Source organism: Nansenia antarctica (genome assembly GCF_963989245.1).
Source record: "Nansenia antarctica genome assembly, chromosome: 5".
NCBI classification, from domain to species: Eukaryota; Metazoa; Chordata; class Actinopteri; order Argentiniformes; family Microstomatidae; genus Nansenia; species Nansenia antarctica.
Genome location: NC_137690.1, coordinates 70,145,399 through 70,161,959, shown reverse-complemented (window position 1 = coordinate 70,161,959; position 16,561 = coordinate 70,145,399). Strand labels below are relative to the sequence as shown.

General features: G+C 45.9%; 1 protein-coding gene across 1 annotated transcript in view; it reads right to left on the bottom strand.

Annotated features, from left to right (window-relative positions):
- LOC308158310 (sodium- and chloride-dependent GABA transporter 2-like) overlaps window positions 1-9,502 on the bottom strand; it is a gene marked incomplete at both ends in the record, with an annotated part of 14,988 nt that extends 5,486 nt beyond the window's left edge. The window contains 8 exons of the mRNA XM_080531902.1: window positions 807-931; window positions 3,859-3,962; window positions 4,720-4,854; window positions 5,711-5,843; window positions 6,393-6,483; window positions 6,967-7,107; window positions 8,424-8,558; window positions 9,286-9,502. Coding sequence (XP_080388028.1) covers window positions 807-931; window positions 3,859-3,962; window positions 4,720-4,854; window positions 5,711-5,843; window positions 6,393-6,483; window positions 6,967-7,107; window positions 8,424-8,558; window positions 9,286-9,502 — 1,081 coding nt within the window. The remainder of the gene's footprint in view (window positions 1-806; window positions 932-3,858; window positions 3,963-4,719; window positions 4,855-5,710; window positions 5,844-6,392; window positions 6,484-6,966; window positions 7,108-8,423; window positions 8,559-9,285) is intronic.
- Between the last annotated feature and the right edge of the window lie 7,059 nt (window positions 9,503-16,561).

Below are 16,561 nucleotides of genomic sequence, written 5' to 3'. Positions count from 1 at the left end.
TACGCTATGAAGGCCAGCCCTGGGCCTGGACACACACACACACACACACACGCACACACACACACACACGCACACACATACTGTAATGGTCGAATACGTATCTGTACTATGAAATGCTAGTAAGCGTTAATGTTGATAATACTAATCATTTAAGCACAATCATATAACGAATGTTTCTCTTTAACAACTGTGTGACCTGAGAGTCTCCCTTTGCTTAGTACCAGTCAAAGGTTTGGACTCACTTCCACATTCAATTGAATTGTGTCCAAACTCTATTGACTGGTACTGTAGTTCTGATGAACTGGAGAGAAGTAGGAGTAGTTCTGATCCAAGAGAATCTGCTCCAAGTCATGTGGATATGCACGAGAAAGAAGGAAACACACCCATATATGGACGTGTTGTTGCCGCCAAGGCATATGGAAAAGATGTCCGTTTCACAGGGCCCAAGAATGTCTATGTGCCTAGAACTGTGTGCTATGGGAAAGGCAGAGTGGAGTGTGTGTAGAGACGGGGGACTGAAAGTCTAAATGTACGGTGGGAACTCTCTGTTAGAACTCTCTGTTAGAACTCTCTGTTTGTTAGAAACAGACTTCCACGCATGCAACCATTAAAATAATGAAATGGATGTTGTGTATGTGCCTATTGGTGCCAGAGTCTCATCACATACTATGTGGTAACCCTAGATTTCCACGACAACACACACGCACACACACACACTCATACACACACACACACACACACACACACACACACTCACACTCACACTCACACTCACACTCACACTCACACTCACACACTCTTCTTACCTGACTGGACTACGTCTGCTATGTCGACGCCCTGCTCCTGAGCCATGAAGCCCAGGACGGAGAAGATGGCGAATCCCGCCAGGAAGCTGGTGCCACTGTTCAACAGGCACAGCAGGTAACAGTCCCTAAGAAACACACACACACACACACACACAACCAGTCAGGGAATCAACAGAGAATCAGCCATGAACTCAATACTGAGGGACTCAAAATCAAAAGCAAGAGCAAGAAGTGAAATATGAATGAATCAGTCATTGAAAGGATAGGCCAGCCAGTCAAATAAAGCTGTCTATGGCAGCCATTGTAATGAAAGGTTTGGTGGATTACACTCAGGAAAGTACACAAGACTAATGTGTAACAGATCTGCAATGTATGGGTCACAATATTATTTACTGTGCTGGTGTTTGTGCTGCCGCTGTGTTTAGGACTGTAAGACATGGATGCTGTCTCCGATGGGGGTGATCCCCCCATATATTATGGCATTTGTTGTGTCATTTTATTTTCTGTTTATTTCTGATATGTGACATGGCCTCCTCCCCCCCCCCCCCTTTTTTTTTTCTTTGCTTTTTGTTTGTTTTTTGTTTGTTAGTTTGTTAAAAAAAGAAAAAAGAACATTCTCTGTTATTGTTTATGGACAATGTACTGCATAACAAAGTGCAAAACTAGTTTTCTACTATTACATGGGACAATAACCTCCCCCACGGATACTAGTTGTTGTTGTTATGTCCTGTTGTGTACATGTCTCTGTGAAACTCAATAAAAATATTAACCAAAAAATAAATAAAGCTGTCTACGTGGTAATTGATCAACTGATTCATTCTAAACTGATAAAAAAAGAAAGAAAAGAAGCCATAACAATGAAAAGAGATGGCTTCAATTAATTCAGTGATCATTCAATCGATGGATACATAAATCAGTCAAATCAATCAATCAATAGATACACTCACTGGGCACCTTGATGGGAACACCTGTACACCTGTCCTCAGTCCAAGCTGGTGGAGGTGGTGTAATGTTGTAATGGTGGAGGTGGTGTAATGTTGTAATGAATGAATGAATGAATGAATGGACTTTATTGTCATTGCTACAGTACAGGTACCAAACAACGAAATTTAGGAGGGGTGGCTCCCCTGGTGTTAGGAAAGGGGAAAAAAATACACTTTTAGAAAAAGAATAAAATCACAAGAAGGTAAGGAGCTGGTTTACATAAATAAAGGCTATGTACACAATCCACTGTACTATACTGCACAGATAGTCAACTAGGGTTGTCATATTGCACAATAGTATTTTTTCACGTTATTTAAAGTGTCACAGTTTGCAGGCTTGAAATGTACATGTTTGTGCCTCAGCACTACACCTGATTTTTTCAGTCCAGCAGCTGCCATACAATCCGTCCAGACTGTCCAGGGCCCAGAACTTAGGTCTTTGCTGTGTTCAGGGCCTGGACGGCCCTGTGGTAGAAGCAGTTCTTCAGTCTGTTTGTCTTAGCGGCCGGGGTCCTGTACCTCCTTTTCGAGGGCAGCCTGATAAAGTGTACGTGCCCAGGGTGGGTCGGGTCCCTGGAGATCTTGGAGGCCTTCCTGAGACAGCGTGTGTTGTACAGCTCTTCCAGAGAGGGGAGGGGGGCGCCGGTGATCTTCTGTGCTGTTCTCACGACTCTCTGTAGCGCATTTCTCTCCGCTGTTGTGCAGCTGTAGAACCAGTTGCAGATGCCGTAGGTGAGGATGCTCTCCACTGCGCCGCGGTAGAAGGCCACCAGTATCTCCTGCTTGTTGTGTTCTTTCCTGAGGCATCTCAGGGTGTATAGCCGCTGTTGTGCCCTCTTGATGGTGCCTTTTGTGTTGTCCTTCCAGGTCAGGTCATCCCGCATGTGATGTCCCAGGAATCAGAGGGTTGAGACTCTCTCCACGCTCTCTCCGTCGATGAGCAGGGGCTGGATCTCGGACTTTTTCCTCCTGAAGTCTACGATGAATTCCTGGGTCTTTGACTTGTTCAGCAGCAGGTTGTTAACCTTGCACAGCTTGCTCAGTTGCTCTACCTCATCCCTGTACGCCGCCTCGTCCCCCCCCCGAGATACATCCCACCACGGTGGTGTCGTCCACGGTGTCGTCCACGGTGGTGTCGTCTGCAAACTTTACGTGGTGGAGGTGGTGTAATGGTGTAATGGTGTAATGGTGGAGGTGGTGTAATGGGGTGGGGAATGTTTTCTTGGCACACTTTGGGCCCGTTAATACCATAGCACCAATATCAATCATCGCTTGTATGCCACAGCCTATTTGAAAATGAAAGCCACCAGATCTAAATCCAATAGAACACCTTTGGGATGTGGCAGAACGGGAGATATCACAGCTTGAAAGCGCACCTGAAAAAACCTGACGCAATCATGACATCACGGACCAGAATCTCAAAGGAACGCTTCCAACATCTTGCGGAATCAACGCCACCAGGCTGTTTTGAGAGCAAAGGGAGGCCCCTACCCGGTATTAGTATAGTGTTCCTGATAAAGTCCTCAGTGAGTGTACATAGCCCTTCAGTCAATAAACCAATGAGTGTAATCGAGATCAAAGTAGGATTCTGGGATTTACTTCAAGGCTGTCTGTCTTATTTTCCCTGTCATTCCAAACATTCTCCATGTAAATCATATGGGTACTAGTAGGGGTCATGGGGTTGGCTCCTACAGTTAGCTTTCACCAACCTCGACCCCTACAGAGACCGATAAGAGGAGAGAATGGCCTGTATTTGCTTAGTAAACAGCCTCTTGGTTTATGCGGTAGAGGCGAGATTCGAAACCCCTGGTCTCCCATATGGCAAACATTAGCCCTAACCCAAACCCACTGAATTTAAAGCCTAGACATTCGGTCGGAGAGCTGCCCCAGTGTGTGTGTGTGTGTGTGTGTGTGTGTGGGTCACCCCCCGGCGAAGACCGCATGTCTCTAGCTCACCCAGCGGCTGAGTTGTGGGGTTCGGGTGTGCGTGTGTGCGTGTGTGCGTGTCTTATCGATGTGTGTGTGTCTTATCGGTGTGTGTGTGTGAGAGAACGGCACTCCAGTCTCACTTATGACAATCGTTGTTGAATTTGTTGTAGCTGCCCAGAGCCGTGAGACTGCCCAGGCCGATGCCATAAGAGTAGAAGATCTGAGTCCCAGCGTCCATCCACACCTAGAGGACCAACACACAGGGATGAGAGAGGCACGGATATGGAGTCACTATCTTGTCCCCTATAGCAGCTTTTATTGTCTCTCTATAGCTACATCAGGGAATTAACCAGTCAGATGTTTTTTCACAACATTTCACATAGTGGAGTTCTTTCACATTAAAGGAATCCTGCACCAGTAACTAAACTGATGTTCTGTTGTTATGTTTGACCTCTGCTTTTACTTAAGGTCTGACTTCATCTGTGTCCAGGACACCACCCCCCCACAACGTGTAGCGTTGTTGAAACGAGTCATTTCACATGGCAGAGAGTGTACCAGCTGAATGTCGGATAGATTTTACTTATCGTTTTACTTCTACTCCTGTCTGAATCAGGGCTGCCTTCTGTCTGTGTTTTAACATGTTGTATTGTCTGTTGTTCTGGCTGCAGTGTGGTGTAAGCCCAAAACACATTTCCCAGTCATGGGACAATAAAGTGACTTTTGACTTTTTGACTTTTGACTAGATCAGTGATCCTCAATCCTGGTCCTGGAGAGCTGTAGGAGGCGGTGGGGAGGGGGGTGTCTAGCTTTTTGTCCCAGCCTAGTTCTATCACACCTAAGTGTGTTACTGCTGAGCTGCTGGGACAAAAGCCTGCACTACGCTGGCTCTCCAGGACCAAGAGTGAGGATCGGCGTACTAGACGGCCCTGTTTGTATTGGAATATTCGGTAATGTTGCGGCTAAAAAGGGGGAGGGGGGTCTACGTGGGTGAGGAGGGGTACCTGTGGGTCTGCCAGGCGGGTCCTGTTGGGTTTGAGGTAGTAGATGATGCCCTGGGCGGCGCCAGGCAGCGTGACGCCGCGGATCAGCAGGATGATCAGCATCACGTAAGGGAAGGTCGCCGTGAGGTAAACCACCTGGATGGAGACAGTATTTTTTATTTATAATAATAATAATAACAACTTTTATTTGTATAGCGCTTTTCCTGCAAATGTTGCAGCTCAAAGTGCTCCAATGACAACATTTAATTATTTTGTCATTTAAAGGCAATATTAAAAAGATGGGTTTTTAGTCTTGACTTGAACATATGTGCTGAGGTTGCATCCCTAATGTAAACTGGCAGTGCATTCCACAATCTGGGTGCATAAAATGAGAATGCAGCCTCACCAAATCTCTTCTTTTGTACATGTGGTACACAGAGAAAACCAGCCATTTATGTCCATTTATAAGCATTTATGTCCTATGCACCAACCACACCAAGTCAATTTCCTCTATGTGCGAATATACTTGGCAATATAAATAATTAGGATTAGGATTATGACCCCCGCCCTGTCCAACGTTCTAAACACTAAACACAGCTGGTTTCCCTCTCATTCTATTTTCTCTCAGGGTTCTGGTTAAATCCAGCGTGTACAATAGAAAAGAGCATTGCACAGAGGATTCGGTCAGGACTAAGTGTTGGTGATTGGTCACGCTTTTTTTGGACTGTCATATTGTTATTGTCATAAAGTCTATATAAGTTCCAGATCCAAGCCTCAATACATCTGCAACACATCTGGAATTAGGTCTAGGGGCTGAGTGAGGGCTGGTTTGGATGGTGTGTGTGTGTGTGTGTGTGTGTGTGTGTGTGTGTGTGTGTGTCTGTGTGTGTGTGTGTGTGTCTGTCTCTGTGTGTGTGTGTGTGTCTGTGTCTGTGTCTGTGTGTCTAGGGGCTGTGTGAGGGCTGGTTTGGATGGTGTGTGTGTGTGTGTGTGTGTGTGTGTGTAGGCTCACCTTGCCAGTGGACTTGACACCTTTCCACACACAGAAGTAGCACACGACCCAGACAAGCAGCAGACACAGGGCCAGTCTCCAGCTAATTGGACCCAGCTCCTCTACGCCACCAGACAGCTGCAAGACCTCCCGTCTGGAGGAACACACACACACACACACACACACACACACACACACGCACAGACACACACACATACACAGACACACACACACACACACGCACAGACACACACACACACACACACACACGCAGAGACAAACACATACACACACACGCACACGCACAGACAGACACACACAGACGCACACAGACACACACACACACACACACACACACACACACACAGAGACAGACAGACAGACACACACACACACACACACACAGACACAGGCAGAGACACACACACACACACACACACACACACACACAGAAAGACACACACACACACACACACACACACACACACACACAGACACAGACACAGAGACACACACACACACACACACACACGGCAAACAGACGCTTGTTAACACACCATTGTTAATACCTCACACCTCCCAACACCAGGCCACAGACGCAGCTTAACGCCTCCGTCCCCCTCTCTTTCCCACGTCCCCCAGTGACGCTCAGCCCCGATTCTGATAAAAGTGATAAAAGTGCAGACGTGCAGGTGACACTCACTCCCAGAACTCAGTGACGGGTGAGGTGGCGTTCTCAGACAGCCTGCTTCCATTGGCAGTCAGGTTCTGGCCGTCGAACAGCACACAGGCATCTACAAGAGGCCAGGCCAACATGTGAGCACCCTAGTCCAGACACGCCTTACACAACACCCCCCATAAACACCCACACACACACACACACGTCAAGTTATCACACCACTCCAACCCACCGTACCCAACACACCACAGTACAACATCCATAAACTATGAACACAAATCTACTGTTTTTACCAAGCGATTGACATATGTTGCGAGCTGTGTTGTCTTTTCTTTCGCGTGTGCCTGCATGCATCACTTTGTGTGGCAGAGGCCGTGGCAGAGAGGAACATCTCAGTGTGACTCTTCTCTGGTGAAGTAAAGGACAACGCAGCGTAAATGATAAGAACGTGATTCACCTGTGAAGTGTATCTGAGACATGTGTATGGGATGCATGCACTGTAGACGCAAGCCACATAGACTCCAGGCATATGCATCAGAAATAAAGAGTGTGTGTGTGTGTGTGTGTGTGTGGGTGGGGGGGGGGTGTTGGGGGGTACCTGTGTTCCAGGTGTTGTTGCAGTGGGCCCAGGGGAGAAGCTCCTGGAAGCTGTGGCCCAGGTAGAATAGAGCCCAGGCCAGGATCACGATGTAGTACACACAGCCATGGAGGATCATCACCTGGCTGGCATAGCCCAGTCCTACACACACACACGTAAACACACACACACACACACACGTAAACACACACACACACACACACGTAAACACACACACACACGTAAACACACACACACACACACACACACACACATACACACGCACACACACACCACACACCACACACACACGTACACACACACATGCACACACCAGCACACACACAAATTGTCATTAGTACCGTCGGTCCAATGTTTACATTGACATTTTAACCATTTAGCCGTTTGGATCAATGTAGCTCCACTCTTCAGTGGCTTCAGTGTGTGTTGTCAAAAGCTACAGTACCACAACATGCTGCAACTCCTTCAGACATAGCAGAGAATCACCTGACCGGCCTAGCTGCCAGGCCCCTTTATTCCCTGAATAAACACTCGCCTCCTTCCCAAAGGCACATAACTAACTAACCACTCTCTTACACATGATGCACCTGAGGTGAGCCCGTGGGACAGGTTCTAAGAAAAAGTACTTTCCGCTCTGTCTCTCACCTGGGGCCAGACCTTTTAGAAGTGTTTCCCCTTACCGCAGGTGTGCATTATTAGCCGCGTGGCGACTGTGGCTCAACCGGTAGAGCCGGCGGGTTCGGATCCCCGGCGGGCCACGTGTCAAAGTGTCCCTGAGCAAGGCACTGAACCCGATTGCTCCGGGGTCGCCTTCAATGGGTGTGACCCCTGACCCCTGGCCTAGATGCCCCCTCATGAATCCATTTCATTGTACTCTGTGCGATGACAAACTTATCAGGAAGGCCTTGGGTATGGCTGTACCTTTACAGTTTCTGACGGCCATGGAAAGCTCCCAGTTTATGCCCTTTTGTTTCTGTATACTTACACTTAATAACTGTTTGACGGATGGTGAATAGCCTAAAGGCTTTAAACGACAGAGCTTTTTGGGAAATAAATTGGTTTGACACTTCATCGCTTTTTGGGGTTGCTACCCTGGAAGCGTCTCTGAGCGTGGGATCACAGCCTCACAGCACCAAGCCAAGTCTGGAATTCTGATTACGGATCGCCTTCATAAGCATAAGCTTTAAGCTTCATAATCTTGGTGTTGTTATTGTTATTTTCCAGTGTGTTGTTCACCAAACCAGTCCACCAAACTTAGCTTCGATTCCACAATATGTAGTTATATATTGATATATAATATATATATACCGGTACACACATGCAGAGCAATGCGGGGAACAAATCAAATGAGTGGCAGCGCAAAGGGGGCAGTGTCTGTGCACGTCCCTGGTATGTGTGTGTGTGTGTGTGTGAGTGTGTGTGAGTGTGTGTGTGTGTGTGTGTGTGTATGTGTGTACCTCCGAACAGTGGGCAGATGCTCCTCCAGGCGCTGACCCCGCCCAGGCTGGTGTACTGTCCCAGAGACGTCTCCAGCAGGAAGAGAGGAACCCCACACAGGAACAGGAACAGCAGGTAGGGCACAAAGAACGCACCTACACACACACACACACACACACACACACACACACACGCCCACACACACACTTTTTACATTGACATTTTGGGCATTTAGCAGACGCCTTATTCCAAAAGCGACTTACAATCAATACATTTGACTAAGCAAGTGAATCATCAATCCACCAGTCGTAGCAGGAAGAGTAATCTAGCTCAGGCCCACACACGTACACACACACGCACGCACACACACATACAAACACACACACACACGCACACACGCGCGTACACACGCACACACACATACGCACACGCAAACACGTAGAGAGGGATGGACATAGAGACCAAGACAAGACAACTTCTGTGTTCCTTGTCTTAACTTGCATACAGGATGTTTGGAATTCTACAGATCACCATGAATACATTTCCACACAGGTTATTGATTTAACAATTGGCAACCTTCTTGGCGCTTTCTTGGCAGAAAAAAATGACGCTCATAAAAATAGAATATAAATAATGATATGAGAGAGCGAGAGGGGAAGGAGAGAGAGAGAAATAGAAAGGGATGGAGAGAGAGAGAGAGAGAGAGAGGGAGAGAGAGAGAAATAGAAAGGGATGGAGAGAGAGAGAGAGAGAGGGAGAGAGAGAGAAAGAGAGAGAGAGAGAGAAAGAGAGAGACAGCGAGCGAGAGAGAGAGAGAGAGAGAGAGAGAGAGAGAGAGAGAGACAAGTGTGTCTCAGAGAGAGAGAGACAGCCTTAGCCTACCTCCTCCGTTCTTGTAGCACAGGTAGGGGAACCTCCACACGTTGCCCAGGCCTATAATCTGACCCGCCACAGCCAGCAGGAACTCGGTCTTGCTGGCCCATTGGCCGCGGGCCTGGAGCCCATCCTCCGCCGCCTCGATCTCCTTAGCGGTCCTCACCGGCAGGCCTCCTCCGTTCAGCACCACAGCCCCCGGCTCCAGGCCTGAGTGGGCTAACATGACAGGATCTGATAGACACACACACACCCCTGTCCACACACACACACACACACACACACACACACACACACACACAGAAGAGAAGAGTGAGAACGAGGCATCCACCGAGCAAAAAACTAAAACGTATCACACACACACACACACACACACTCACAGAGAGAGATATATAACAGGTTTACATATCTACAGCGGCAATTGGGTGTCTAGTCTGGAAGCTTCCTTGACAGTTGGAATTGGCTGCGTAAATTATCGGACCCGCCTCAGGGACAGCCTGGCGTGGGGTGTGTGTGTGTCTGTTATCTAACTTCAACAGACCAAGTTTTTTAGACGGAAGTTAAAAGGGGTGTGTGTGTGTGTGTGTGTGTGTGTGTGTGTGTGTGTGTGTGTGTGTGTGTGTGTGTGTGTGTGTGAGGAGGGGGAGTGGTCATTGTCTGGCTCCAGGAATGCCATGTTCCACATAGCCTACTTGTAGTCTCTTTCTGAGCTGGGACTTTCATTCATAAACCTCTCTGGGAACCAGAGAGCTTAAGTTTCTGCCCTCTGCCCTCTGCACTCTCCCTCTCCTCTCCCCTCCCCCACACTCTCCCATGCCACCCTCCCACTCACATGCCACTGCCAGGGGGGGGGGGGTGTAACACCCCTTTGCACCACCAGTCATGTGACAAATGTTGTTTCATGTGACCGGGTAAGATGGCGGGTACTGTTATGTGTGTAACCTTTTCCGGGAATAACAGCGGGAGGCACAGAGGGACACAGAAATAGTGCTAAAAAAAAACAAGAAATAACATCACTTCGGACATTCAGTCTATAATTCATTTGACACGGTTTCATTCACTCTTATTCATTTTGACAAGCGAGACGCGCCGCTAAACAGGGCGTGGCTGAATCGTGATCAGAAGATCATATCATGTGGAAGCAAGCTACCGCAATAATCGCATAAAATGAGAGAAAGAAAAAACAACCTACTAGACTTAGATGTCTTTCCTGCGTCGGAAAACCTGCATGTAAACGCTGCATGAACCATTTACCTGCAGGTGTTTGACTGGGAGCGATGAGCGCGCGGCTGCACACACACACATGCCAAACGGAGCGTTGCCTCCACGTTGTGTGTGGGTCGTATGGAAGTGGAGGGGTTTAGGTTGACAATGAGGTGGGATCTACGCTATGTGGGAGGCGGATAACGTGGAGACCTTGGAACGAGAGAATCAGCCTACATAGGGGGAACCTCGGAATACCTCCCATGCATACAGGACAGTTGTGAGATCCGCTCCTAGAGGCTAGATGCACCAATATAACCGACATCAATTCCCTAAAATAGATAAAAGAGCACCACCGCAAGCTCCAGGAGATAATACGCTCCAACGACAGTTGCTGATTCATTTACATTGCACATCATCACTCAATGTTGGAACTTCCTAAAACCATTTCCGAATAAACGTGGTATCCGGGTCTGCGTATTACGCGCAACGTACATGCCAAGAGTGAATGAATGAAAGCTTTATTTCGAACATGTGAAAAAAGAAATAATTATAACAAAAAACAAGAACAAAACAAGAACAAAACAAAACAAAACAAAAACAAGAAAAAACAAAAAAAACAAAAACAAAAAACAAAAAAAACTATTTACTTAACATGTCCGAAAAGGAGTAGGAAGAAGCATAAGTTTATTTAATCCTACCCCTTCTCCAATACTCAGAGATTAATAATTAATAATCTGCAGTTAACTTCAATATTAATATAATATTTTTCAAATTAAATCAAATTTATTTAAGTATTTACATATTTACCAACAATAGAAAACAGATAATGTAAATAAACAAATAATCTGTGAAAACAACTGGTGACTATCAAAGCCCTTCTTCCTCCTCGTACCTGGTGAAAACCATGTTTTTATACCGCTTTTTGAACTGGGTCAAGAGCATAGGGGGTTATGTAGATTTAAATGTTGATGTATGTTTTGATTATATAGGATAACATACACATGTAAATATACATATAATAATAGTCACAGATGGTGTTACCAATCGCGCATGAATCCGTGAAGAGGAAAAGAACATTGAATAAAAATAAACAAAAATAGACCAAACCGCAACAGGAAACCAAAAGTTACTGAAAGTATTCAGGTCACACAACAAGATTAGCATCAATTGCCAATTCCAGAGAGCTTGCCTCAAACATTCTAGCACTGATTTTGACCAAAATGCTCTGAGCCAAACAAAGAAGGAAAGGACCAAAACAGAAAACAAGCTGACTGATGTTCACTGTACAGTGGACCAGTGCACGTGTTGCTATAGCATACTAAGCAAGGGCCTGGTTCAGTGACTGAAACATCATGGTACACAATAGGCGCTACACGAACCCTCTAAAAACCCTTCACCCGAGATGACCTGTTCACCATCATGGGAGCCTACCTCTTCTGCAATGTTAGGCTCTTCTCCACAGCTCTTCTCTCTCTCCCCTTGTACTCACCTTCAGTGTTCACAATCAGGGCAAATAACATGTAGCCTACGAAAAGGTATGGTTATTTTATGCATTACAATAATGGGGAGCGGTCATGGACTGGCTGGAGCATGCCTCAGTTCTTCTGCCTACTTACAGTATTGGGTAGGGTTCTTTTCCATTACAGTATGGGGAGGGAGTGGTTATGGACTGGCCCTAGGCACCTGTAGTCTCTTTCTGAGCTGGGACTTTGATTTATAAATCTCTTGGGAACCAGAGCGCGTCTGTGTTTATGCGCTCTCCCTCTCTTCCTCTCTTCTCCTCTCCCTTCCGTTCCCGCCACACTCTCCCATGCCACCCTCCCACTCTATGCCACTGTCAGGTGGGTGTTAAACCCCTTTCTGGCACCAGTCAGTCATGTGACCGGTAAGATGGCGGTACTGTGTTTAAGTGTATGTAACCTTTCTGGGAACCACAGAGGGACACAGAAAAGAGTGCTAAAAGACATATTGTCAGGTACTGAAAGTATTGTCAGGTATCCAGTTCTAGCTCCACTCTTCAGTGACTTCAGTGTGTGTTGTCAAAAGCTACAGTACCACAACATGCTGCAACTCCTTCAGAAATAGCAGAGGATCACCTGATTGGCCTAGCTGCCAGGCCCCTTTATTCCCTGAATAAACACTCACCTCCTTCCCAAAGGCACATAACTAACTAACCACTCTCTTACACATGATGCACCTGAGGTGAGCCCATGAGACAGGTCCTAAGAAAAGTATTTTCCGCTTTCAAAGGAATGCTTTCACTCAGGTTACTCAATATGGGTGGGTGTGTATGTATGTGTGTATGTGCTGTGTGTGTGTGTGAGAGAGAGAGAGAGAGAGAGAGAGAGAGAGAGAGAGAGAGAGAGAGAGAGAGAGAGAGAGAGAGAATGTGTGTGTGAGAGAAAGACAGAAAATTTAGCGGAAAGAAGAAATACTGAGGTGAAAAAAAACAACAACACTTCCTCATTTGATGACCGTTGCTATTTCTATGCTAGTTGATCCTGTTTTGGAAAAGCACAGGCAAGGTGAATAGTTTCCATCTTCCTGGTGGTGCAGGGAGCAGGTTTGTGGCCTCGCTTTTGCTGTGGCGGTGGGTGGGTGGGTGGGCAGGCCATGGAGAGACAGGGACTCCAACACGACACCGCCCAGCTTAGATGTGCTAATTTGTCATTGGTCCCTCCCTATCCTTATCTATCATTGGCTCCTCGTTAGTCTTGTCTGTCAAGGATTTTTGACTCATCACACGTGTGTCATCATCACTGGCCTTTTATGTCTGACAGTTAGCTGCTCTAAGGCTTCCCTCACTGTTTGGATCTATCTAATGATACTCATTCCAAACAGTCGTTGTCCCTGGAATGCTGCTGTACTAGTCACAATGGCACTTCATATGCAAAAAAATGGTAAATGGACTGCACTTATATAGCGCCTTATTCCAAAGCGCTTTACAACGGCCTCTCGTTCACCCATTCACACACACCAATGGCAGCAAGCTACCATGCAAGGCGCTCATTCGGGAGCAATTTGGGGTTCAGTGTCTTACCCAAGGACACCTCGACACGTGGCCACCCGGGGATCGAACCACCGAACCGCCGACCTTGTGATTATTGGACCCCGGCTCTACCTCCTGAGCCAGAGTCGCGCCCCAAAAAATAGGAGAGTTGCAACACTAAACACTATCTGCCAAGCATCTTTTATAAAGCATGAATGCGGACAATTAGTCGCAGGATTATAGAATGTCCTTCTCTAAACGGGGTCGGCGTCTTAGCCAGTTAGGCCACCCCGAGCAGTTCTCAACAAGTTAACAAGCTGTGTCATTGGCTGTTTCTCGTTCAGGCTGCTTTTTAACGAGCACTGTAAAAACCTAGACTCCCTTCCATGCCCTGCTCCAAGGTCTTCATTCAGAAATCGCAACATTCCTGTGCAGGAGCAAATTAGCTTACAGTTGTAGACGCATAAATCACAAACCCGAGTCACTATCAAGAACCTCTCGAGAAACTCACCCCCAACGGTCCCTGGTGCAAGGACTCATTCAAGGACACATTCAGACACAAACAGAGACACACACACACACACACACAACCACACACACACACACACACACACACACACACACACACACACACACACACACACACGTTGTAACCTATAACCCAGACTCAGCTACTAGGGGCAAATAAAATGCCAGTGTTAAGGTCTCTCTCATACAGTGGCCATTGTTCTGCCAGAAGAGACCTGGAGTCCCTTTAAATGAGTGCCATGGTGTGTAATTCAGCCCAGGCTCAGCCGTGGCATTTTACTACTTGTTTTATGGCACCTTTAACTGGTGTCTGGCAGTCAGGGCACTGGGTCAGAGACCCCCCCCACCCCCAATACTCCAAATAGACCCCCGTACCACTTGTCTGGGGTCCTCACTGTTCCATCTCAGAGGTTAACCCAACCCTTTTGTTAGCGAGTTACTCGAAAAGGTGGTTTATAATCAAAGTAACGTTGATTCCTACACGAAAACAAGATTCTGGTAAAGTTTCAGTCAGGTTTCAGGTTTAATCATAGCACAGAGACTGCTCTCATTAACGTTGTCACAGTGATCTCAGACTAAACACCGATGCTAATAAGGTCTCTGTTCTTGTTGGATTCTCCTGGATTGTCTTTAAAAGTGGGTTGGTCTCTCTCCGATCTTGTACAAAGCTGGTTCCGTACATACATATATTACAGGGAGAAAATGATATGGCAGTCTTGGAGATCATGTATCGGATGAGTATGCTATATGTTTTAGTGTTGCTCAAGGACGTTGCCTTGGTCCCTTACTATTCTTACTGTATATGCTACCACTTCGCGATATGATTAGAGTACGCATTGTAAACTTCCATAGCTATGCAGATGATACCCAATGAAACTTGAAACTATAAATCTCTTTTGAACCAAATGATACTAATGTTATTAGCTCCCTCACTAACTGACCATCAGCTGTCAATAAATGGATGAACAATAAATAACCTTTTAAAGTTAAATGAGGACAAAACTGAAATCCTCTCACTTGGCCCCAAAAACTAACGCAAAGTCTTGGTGTTTATCTTTTATCAGAGTTTTAATTCCCACATTAGCAAGCTGACCAAGACAGCCCTTTTTCATCTGAGAAACATTGCCATGGTGCCGCTGATTTTAAGTCAGTGGGATGCTGAAAAACGGATTCATGCTTTTTTATTTTTTATTTTATTTTATTATTTTATTTACTGCAATGCTCTCTTCACTGGCCTCCCCAAGAAGTCTATAGAGAGGCTCCAACTAATAAAACATTCTGCTGCTAGGCTACTAACAAAAACTAAGAGGAGAGGGAATATCACTCCAGTCTTATCTGTTCTGCACTGGCTCCCTGTATCATTTTTCAACTGACTTCAAAGTCCTTCTACTCATGTTTAAAGCACTAAATGGGCTGGGACCAGCCTACCTTACTGATTCACTGACAACCTATATACACCCTCAAGAGTACTCAGGTTGTTTGCACCAGAACCCAAAAAGAAAGATGATGATGTTGCATTTATTTATTAGAATGAATGAATGGTCTTTATTGGTCTTTATTGTCATTGATATAGTACAGGTACCAAACAACGAAATTTGGGAGGGGGGGCTCCCCTGGTGCTAGGAAAGAAAACTAAAAAACAAGAAGGGAAAGGAGCTGGTTTACATAAATAAAGGCTATGTACACTATCCACTATACTATACAAATAAAACACTGTGCTGTACTCTATGCTATGCTATACCTATTCTAACATTTCCTATTCTCTGAACCTTATGTACCCGAGGGTTGTCATATTGCACATAGTGTTTATTAGGCCCCTAAAGTGGAATACGTTACCTCAAGAAATCTGGGAAGCAAATCTCAGTAAACATCTCTTCTCAATGCTCTCTTATTTACTATTATGCCTTGTATGTTTTTAATTTTAATCTGGTACTTTTCTTTCTGCTACATTCTTCTGTATGAAAGGCTCCATATAAATAAAGCTTATCGTTGTTATGATTATCAGTAAGTACCAGGGTTGAAGGCTGGGTGAGTTCACTGTGTAGTGTGATGGGATTTATTTGACATGTTTGTGCGGTCAGAGAGACTCTGTGGTGAGAGTGAATGTGTGGGAAGAGTAGTTGTCACTTCTCTAACACCTCAAACAGTTCTGGCAGCACCTCTGGTTTGAAGCATGTTGCATTGATAAAGCATGGTGTTGGCCATGCTTAGGTTGATAAAGCATGGTGTTGGTGGCCATGCTTAGGTTGATAAAGCATGGTGTTGGCCATGCTTAGGTTGGGGGGTACATTTCCACTGGGACCATAATATCCCCCAAAATGTATGTGCTTACTGTAGCAAGGGGGTTGCTTTGGATAAAAGCATCTGCTACATGGCAATATTACTATTATTATTATTATTATTATTATATTATTACTATTTTAGCCAGTGTTCCGTAGTAGACATTACAGTGTTGATACTAGCAGAGTCATTAAATGGTAGAGGCATGATTCTGTTATAATTAAGGGTGTGTCACTAGAACGTTTGCTTCACTTGGAATTTAGGCTAAAATTCGCTTTGCTC